Raw genomic sequence first — 8694 nt, 5'->3', positions numbered from 1 at the left:
CCTCTCTATAAATGAGAAGTTGCTACACACACAATCAGTGAGAGCAAAACACGTGGCATTTATGACTTAACCACAGTTGGTTAGTTTAGGATTAGATTATTGGGCGCTGAGAAACGTCGTCGACGATTTAAAAAAAAAAAAAAAAAAGACACTCCCTACCCTTTCCTTCTCTCTCTCTCTCTCTCTCTCTCTCTCTCTCTCTATACTCTATTCTCTCCCAAATCTCCCAAACAAACAACAAACTTAAAAAAAAAAAAACACTTTGTTCATCCGATTCAATGTCGAACAACGAACAATCTATATCAAACGCTAACAATGAATCATCAATAAGTAATTAACTACTTATTTTATTTCTCGTTTTAATCGAATTAGTATGAATTGGATTTATAATACCTTATGAATGTGAACTAGTATGAATGATATTAGCTTGAATCGAAATAGTACGAATAACATTAGTATCGAATTACATTTTGAATAGAATTAGCATGAATCGAACTTATCATAGCCCTCGTAATTTTGTTTGTCGTAAGAAGTTAGACTTTAAAAATCATCGTCCTCCATGGACATGGAAGACAACATTCATCGTCTATCATGGTCAAGGATGTAGACATTGAACGTCCATGCTGGAGAAGGCCGATAAATGTTCGCGTCCAAGTTGGGCATGGACATTGAATGTACACGTTCATGATGGGTATGGACTTTGAATGTTCACGTCCAAGAAGAAGGGTTGGGCGTTGATTCTTGTCGTCTCGCTTTGGCTTGGACGACGAATATTTACGTTTGTGTTTGGGATAGACGTTGGGTTTCAACGTCAGTGTTAGTGTTGCGGTACTAGTTGTCGGCGGAGAGTGCGGCGCTGTCTGGTGTGGTGGTGGTCGTCGACGGCGACAGTGGGTGAGTGTAGGTGGTGGGTTTTTGGCGGAAGAAGAGAGAAGGGAAGAATATTATTGATCTTGAAGATTACAGATTCAGAGTATACTCGTTAGAGTATTCAAATTTCAGACTACTCAGACTTTTGACAGATTTCTTAATGAATAAAACAGACAGCTTATGAGAGTTTATATAGTACTCTCATAATAGATATTTTTCCTTAATAGAATTAGGAAACCCTAACAGATATATGAAATCCTATAGCAATTTCCTAAACAGACAATGAAACTAAATAATGGTTTCCTAAACAAATAAGGAAACTAAATCAGATGCGGAATTCAGAACAGATTCAAGGCATATTCTAACAGTTTCCATATACTTCCTCCATTCAACTCCACTTTACCTATTTCACTTTTGTACCCTATTCACAACTGTGTATTCAATTTCGATTTTCTCTCGATACGTAAGTGGAAATATATTCATGTGGGATCTTGTTTGATTCGTCTTTACGAGTACATTAAAAATATCTAACTTTTATAATTTTTGCAAATACGTAGCTAACGATATTTAGCGCGTAAAACACGCGTTGGCAAACGTGAAAAAGGAAAGTGGTAGAGTGAAGTTGAATGGAGGAAGTATATGCTTGAGCATTTTAAAGGAAAAATTTTAAAGAAGCTTTATTCTCTTAGTACATAGGAGAATTTAATTAACTTATTAACTAGATTTAAGAAAATCTTGAAAGTTAAAGGTCTGTCCATGGGTAGATGTTAAACTTCAAAGTCTGACCCATGATCGAACTTTGAAGTTCAACGTCTCCCTAACTTAGAAATTCCCACTAGTCGACTACACCGACGTAAGTGATAGACATTTATGCTTGATGGTCAAATCAATGATCACAATTTCTTGTAATTCGGTTTGAAGCTATTAACTACACCCTCCTATTTTCTATAGAATATGAGGTCACAAGTTATTATAACCGTAAATGATAGACAAACAAAAAAAGTGGAAGATTTTTGTGAATTTGTCTTTTTAATAAATGTTAAAGATCTTGCAAAATAGGTGTATATGGTTTAAAAATATGCTACACCGTACAGGCCTACACCAAAGGTGAAGTATCATTCTGGATAAATTCATTTGCCTTCCATGGTCTGAAATGTTCTAATTCATGCCACATTTTCTGACTTGCAACAGACGAGATTATCATTAGCCATAAAATATATGGATAACCAAGATTATATACATGCACACATACAAGATGGAACATATGATGGTATATTCATATTGAACGCCAAGAGAGGTGGTTGTGCTGCGGGCTGGTGCGGTGATCAGTGGTGTTCAGCCGGCGGTGCAGTTGTTCGTGCAGCAGTGCGATGGAGGCGTGGCAAGCTTGGTGATGTTGGTGCGGTTAAAGGGGATGAGTGAAAGAGAGAATAAGAGGGAGAGAGAAAAAGTTACAAGGGCAAGTTATGTCTTTTTTACGAAAAGTGTCGTTATAAAACGTCGACGATATTTCAAAATGGGGATCCATTTCCTTTCCGCTCTTCAAGGACCGGAAAGATGAGGTCTCGAGATTGTACAGTACCTTTCTATTTTAAGGGCAATATGAAGAATATATCCAAGAAAACAAATTCCATGAATGCACAGTACCTCTCTATTTCCATGGCAAACCGGCAATATTATCCAAGTGAACTAAAAGTCAGATGGGCGCAAAAACAGTAATATCTCGACTAACTGATTCGACTTTCCAAGTCTACAAAGTATGCACATTAAAGTTTTCTGATTGCAACGAGCCCACCAAAAACCAGATATATATCTTCCATTGCTAAGAAAGACCATTGATTCCAATTACATTGGCCCCCTGTTTCTGAAAAATCCATGAGCCATATCCTTATTTGAATGTTGTTTGTGGCTGAAATCATACTTGATTATATTTCCTCTCAGCAACATTGACCTAACATCCCGGTCAAATCCTGCACCTGTCTGTAAAACACGTTGGAAGGTCGCATTTCTCTGGTCTGCATGACGTGCATACAGAATTTTGTTATGGGAATCTATCCGAGCCTGCAAGAGTGTTGGTTAGCCATATTATCAGTGACGGAAGACGCACAGCTTAAGAGAATGACAGTACTTGAATTCAAAAAAAGTAAGACATTCTTATGAGGGACGACAACAGAGCCTTAATCCCAAAATGGTTTGGGGTCGGCTGACATGAATCATCCTTTAGAACCTCAAAATACGAAAATATAGAAAAGGAAAAGTGAAAAACAAAAGGGGAGTGAAACATAATACAAAACCCTAGGTAGCCTTATAGGTTTAAATATCGAAGTCCGGATTTCTTTTATAAAAACTTAGAATTTGGATCGAGAATAAAGATTAAAACGATTTTGAAACCGAAATAAAACTTAAGGGTCCGGAATAACTTAAAAGTGAACCAAGTATTAATATATAATACTTACAAGAAAGTTGTTGGTAAAAACAATAAATACGAAAAGAGCAAATAAATTTTAAAAATTAAATAAATACACCACACATAAATAAGGACTACGGAAGATCATACTAATGAGTTGCTCTCCATGTAAAGAGAGGTTCCAAGACTCGGTAATTGTATCTATAATCTATCTACATATCTATACATTCCTACACAACCATATGAGAGATTCTAACATGTGAGAGATTCTAACATGTGAGACCCCCCATTAAGGCATTAACCACTAAACGAGGAATACAAAAAAATTGGGTTAGTCTCACAGTGTAAACGTCTCATTGAAGTTCAGAAGGAATTGAATGGGCAAATGGAGCGCCAAAACAAGAATACCTGAATTTGGTTGTTGGTGATCAAAGTTTCAAGTTCCTTCTGTAGCCCTGAGACACTGGTCTTGAAAGCATTTGCCATCATGTTCAGATCGACCGAGACAAAAGGTAGTGTATATTGAATCAAAGCCTTGTGGCGAATCTCCTTGTACAAAGTCTCGACATGATCGTGCAGATGAATATCGAGTAAAAGGTTGGCTTTAAGACTCTCCAAATAATTGAGGCAAGATGCGTAACGACTGCAATTAGTCAGGTAATAGAGGTCACAGAGAGACCGAGCAAGAAGACTTTCAAGAGTTTCAACACAAGAAATATTACCATAAAGCCTAGAGCAACAAATTTCTGGTATTGGAAAGAAACAGAGCAAAAGCACATTCATTCATGTGCCATTTCCACCAAAAGAAAAGACTACATGAGCCTCTCAGTTTAAAAGGAGCAAGGCGCAGTAGGGCAACAAGGACTCATTGTAACGAGGCACAACGATAGCTAGTCAAATACGAGGCACACTATTTTTGTAAACCAATTTACATTTTCAAAAAAAAAGTGTAATAATACCCTGATTTAACAATACCCTGATTTCAAGGAGAGATACCATGTACAACTGTAAAACATAGGATAATATGGCAAAGAGAAGGGCATGATAAATGAACTAAAAGAACAAATACATGAGAAGGATCCGACGAGACTAAGCAGGGTTACATAAGAGAAAACATAATTTGTAGCAATACACATGACAAGCTGTAGGCAAATAGAAGCATTATCAATAAATGATTTAAATGATAAAACTCAAAATTGTTACCTTGAATAGAAATCATTAATAAGCTCCCGTAACTCTGGCACAAGCTCCAAGAAGTTTCTGAAGGGCAGGTTGTCGATAACTTTGCTCTACAAAAATAAAGAAAATTATGAAAATGGAATGTTCCACATTCTTCGTAATAGATTAAAAGAATGAATTTCATAATGACAAATGTTTTGCACATGCCTTGAGCTCTGATCTATCAAAAGTGGCGAGTGCGCAAAGTCCACCATAGGTAGCTACATCTTGTGGTGCAATCACTTCCGAATAATTGTTAGCCAGCTCAGGACCAACTTCCAAGAACTGTAGAATATCAATTGGGGTAGTTTACATAACAGGGGTAATAGAAGAACATACAAATATACAATGAGAACAAGGCATCAAGCTGCACATAAAGCCACAAATAATATATACATAATCAACATATGATGTGAAGTTTTCCTTAAATAGGTAGCTACATATTCAAAAATCCAAATTTCCAGATTCGAAAAGCAATATGCAAAGACTCCACTCACTGGAGTGGCTTATATCAATTAACTGGCGAGTAAGCTTCATCATTTGCCTATCATATCAAAGCTGGGATTCACAGTAAAGAACTTCATTTAATCAGAAACTTTTTTTTTTCTGTGTGAGCCCAAGTCACTCTTATAGACTGAGCAAGATCTAGAATATAGTTGCACCAGACTCAAGCCAAAACACCACTAAGCTCATGTATTGAGTGGGACAAAGCTGCATAGTATTAGTTGCAAAATATTACCAGAGTATACGATATGTAAATTGTACACACAAAAATCTAAAACTAAAAAACCAACGACCACCTGAGTACCTGACCATGGAGTGAAATAACCCTAATTTGAATTTACCACCCGACAGCTATTTTGAGTCCTCCATAGTCTCTAGATCACATTTAAATGAGATATACTCTACGAAAGACGATACAGAGGGAAATTGGAACACAACATAGATAAAGCAACAATAAAAATCAAACCTTGCGGGCGGCAAGTTTATACTTTTTAGTCTCTAAATGTGCCAGCCCAGCAGCACAGCGAAGTTTTGCAGTGGTAATAGGCTCTAAAGCTTCCGGTGTGTGCTCAGCCTTGCTTACATAGCTGTTGACATGAGAGAACTGAACCAGCTCAATACTAACAAGAATTGCATTCAAACACATATTAACAATATGCTTTGCTGTGGTGCAATAATCACGAGTTCGGACATAATTCTTAAAGGCATCTCCAAGTAGTCCATGAGCATAAAAGAAATCTCCAAAATCATTGTATCCCATCCTTATACTTTCTTTGATCAGATTTGTCTGCAAAGACAAATTGAAAAGAGATTAGCATCTCCATATTTTCCTAGTAGGTGAAAAGTAACACTTACAGCAAAAGTTGCGATAACAAATTCCCAGGTCTGCGTCACTTTTATAACAAGAAGCAAAAATGGAAACTCAAACTTCAAATAATGTCATTATATCACAAGAACTAGCCAATAGATATAGTCTAGACTCTAGCATACGAAGTGCCCTTCAAGATTTCGAAAACAAGCCTTTTAGATTGAGCCGAAAATGAAAACTTAGTTTTTCTTGGGTCCCTTAAGCAACCATATCCAGATGACTATAGTCAAAATACAACAAACCCGGAAAAATTTCTCACTTTTTCTGTATATTTATTATTTAGAACACATTCTGAGTCGTCTAATGTACAAGCAAGATACGTCATTTCAACAGAAATCCTATTTTCATATGAGACAATGAAGCACGGAAAATATATATATACATAAATACACATATAAGCAATTTGCCTGCCTTCATCTATATAACAAAATCACCAAAAGATGGACAAAAACAATGAAACAGCACAGCTAATATTACAAATCCCAGATAACGTAAACCCTTTAACTTGATAACAACATGACTACTAAAGACTTATTGAACATTTAACATGCCTTAATCCACAAAAACACAATAAGATCTAACAGAAACAATACCTAGCTTACACATTCTATAGGCAAGAAGTACTATAACATCACCCCATACTCTAGGGTAACACCCTCAACAAATCACCTCATCACATACATTCAAAACAAGAAGATCCTATCAAGTTCACAACATCTGCTCATTGATATGTTCCCACCTATGCAAATATATATATTTTTTTAGTAAAACTAATTCCTCCTAGTTTCAAGAGCTATCCTACAATACCAGTATCATACCTCTCAAGGACACATGTTTTGACACACAATCTTCTCAAGTTACATGAATATCTCAACAACTAGTCGTATAAATCATTAATGTGAGGTGGCAAAACAATGAAAAGGGGATCAAAGGGGAAACACTAATAAAACCAAGCAACCGACAAACCAATTCAGACTTTCAGAGCTACATTCCTCAAGTACACAAATTTTCGCACTCATATCACTTGCTACGGACAAATTCTCTTAAACTCTATATCAGATCAATCCTAAAATAAAACCTACTCCTACCAAATCCTACTCTAACTACTTAACACCATTAAAAAACGCAAGCCAATAGCAAAACAAAATCCATAATCATTAGCAACACCCGTACTATACAAGCAATAAGCTTATTCTCCAACTTCTCCTTCCATTGTTCAGCCGCCATTCAACCGATTGAATCCAACAAAAATCAACGCCATAACCATTCCCCAATCTACCATCAGCCCACAAAGCAACCCAAAAGACTTGAAGCCGGATAACACAAATAGTAGTATAAAAGTGTCAATTTGAAGTGAGAAAACAGTGAAAAGTGATTGTAGGGGAGAAACAAGTATAACACCAAGCCACCAACAAGGCAACAAAACAATTCAGACGCCAAACATCTCAAATACACAAACTTTCGTACTTGTGACACTCATAAGCCACCAATTCTCTCAAACGTTCATCAAATCAAACCTAAGTAACAATCCTCGTGTCAAAATCCTACTCAAACAATCCAATAACATCAGAATAACCACCAAACCAGCTCATACAAACCTACATTACACAAATTTCACCAACAAACAAGCAATAACAAAACATAACAAATATAAATATTACATAAATCATAGAATAAGACCGTCTTACAAGACCACCCTTTGATTGGTTCAACACTCATCCTACAGTGTTCAACGATCTTACACTAATTATTGTAAAAATTAGCACAATTATCAGCAACATACCCTAAAAGAATTACACAAATTCACAAAGCACAAATTCCACCAAAAAACAAGCAATAAAAAAATATAACTAATACTCAGTCAGTCCGTCCCAATCATTTGTTTACCTTCGATTAGAATAACTCTCACGAATAACAATAAAGATAAACAAATGTTTGAGACGGAGGGATTACACAATTATCAACAGCATACCCTGTAAGCATTAAGCTCATTCTCCAACTTCTCTTTCCGTTGTTCGGCGCGTCGTTCAACAGCATCAACCCAACCCGAATCAACACCATAAGAATGCCCCAATCTTCCATTAATCCTCACAGCAACTTCCTTAAACAATTGAACATCTTCACCTTTCTTAATCTCATCATACGCCATGCGAAGTGCTTCAAGCTGCATATTAGGGTTTTCGTTATCGCATTGATCAGCGATGAAGATGAGACGCATGATCTTAGTGCGACCTGAGTAGAGTGATGCGTACGCTTCGACATCGAGTTGTTCACTACTAATGATTGGTCTGTGATTCTCGGTTTTGGTGTCGACATTGTCGTCGTTTGAGTTGATCTCGACCATCATTTGTCTTGAATTTAGGTCAAATTCGTCCTCCATTGATGAATTTGGTTGCAAGGTGAGTAAACCCTAATCTGGTGAATTGGAAGGTTTTTTTGATTGAGGAATAAGGTGTGAGATAAAAATTCAGGTTTTGGTTTGGATCAGATCTATATATAGGGTCTAGAGTAGATCTGTATAGATCTGACAAACCTGACCCGACCCGAACAATAAACATTTAGATCAGGTTGTATTGGGTCATCTATTATCAAGTTTTTTTATGAATAATAATTAATGTGCAACAATAAATATTCAGTTCGGGTTAATTGGGTCGGGTCGAGTAGGGTTTCGGGTAAAGCTCTGAGTTTGGGTGTCGGGTCGTATTCGGGTCTAGTCTAGATTATACCCACATCCCCTCGGATAGGAGAAACTCATACCTAGGGATGACAGTGGATCATGGACCCTATCCATATTCGTTGGATCGGACTATGATGGGGCAGATATGGA

The 8694-nt window shown here is 36.8% G+C and overlaps 1 protein-coding gene across 1 annotated transcript; it reads right to left on the bottom strand.

The window, feature by feature from the left end:
• Positions 1 to 2498: 2498 nt before the first annotated feature.
• On the bottom strand, positions 2499 to 8343 carry LOC141605143 (COP9 signalosome complex subunit 1). Its single transcript, XM_074423805.1, has 6 exons — positions 7840 to 8343; positions 5466 to 5786; positions 4664 to 4780; positions 4481 to 4566; positions 3686 to 3920; positions 2499 to 2931 (listed from the first exon to the last, which is right to left on the bottom strand). Exons 1-6 carry the CDS (start codon positions 8245 to 8247, stop codon positions 2716 to 2718), a joined length of 1383 nt encoding a protein of 460 aa, XP_074279906.1. The 5' UTR covers positions 8248 to 8343; the 3' UTR covers positions 2499 to 2715.
• Between the last annotated feature and the right edge of the window lie 351 nt (positions 8344 to 8694).

Source organism: Silene latifolia, chromosome 10 (assembly GCF_048544455.1).
Source record: "Silene latifolia isolate original U9 population chromosome 10, ASM4854445v1, whole genome shotgun sequence".
NCBI classification, from domain to species: Eukaryota; Viridiplantae; Streptophyta; class Magnoliopsida; order Caryophyllales; family Caryophyllaceae; genus Silene; species Silene latifolia.
The sequence above is the reverse complement of the archived record's forward strand: the minus strand, read 5'-3'. Positions and strand labels throughout refer to the sequence as shown.

Bases quoted from the DNA above. Each gene is read 5' to 3' on its own strand.
- LOC141605143 (XM_074423805.1), bottom strand. From the start codon at position 8,247: ATGGAGGACGAATTTGACCTAAATTCAAGACAAATGATGGTCGAGATC. The intron at 4,781-5,465 runs GTTTGATTTTTA...GATATTCTACAG, and splicing joins ATAAACTTGCCGCCCGCAAG to TTCTTGGAAGTTGGTCCTGA. The intron at 3,921-4,480 runs GTAACAATTTTG...GACTAATTGCAG, and splicing joins ATTAATGATTTCTATTCAAG to TCGTTACGCATCTTGCCTCA.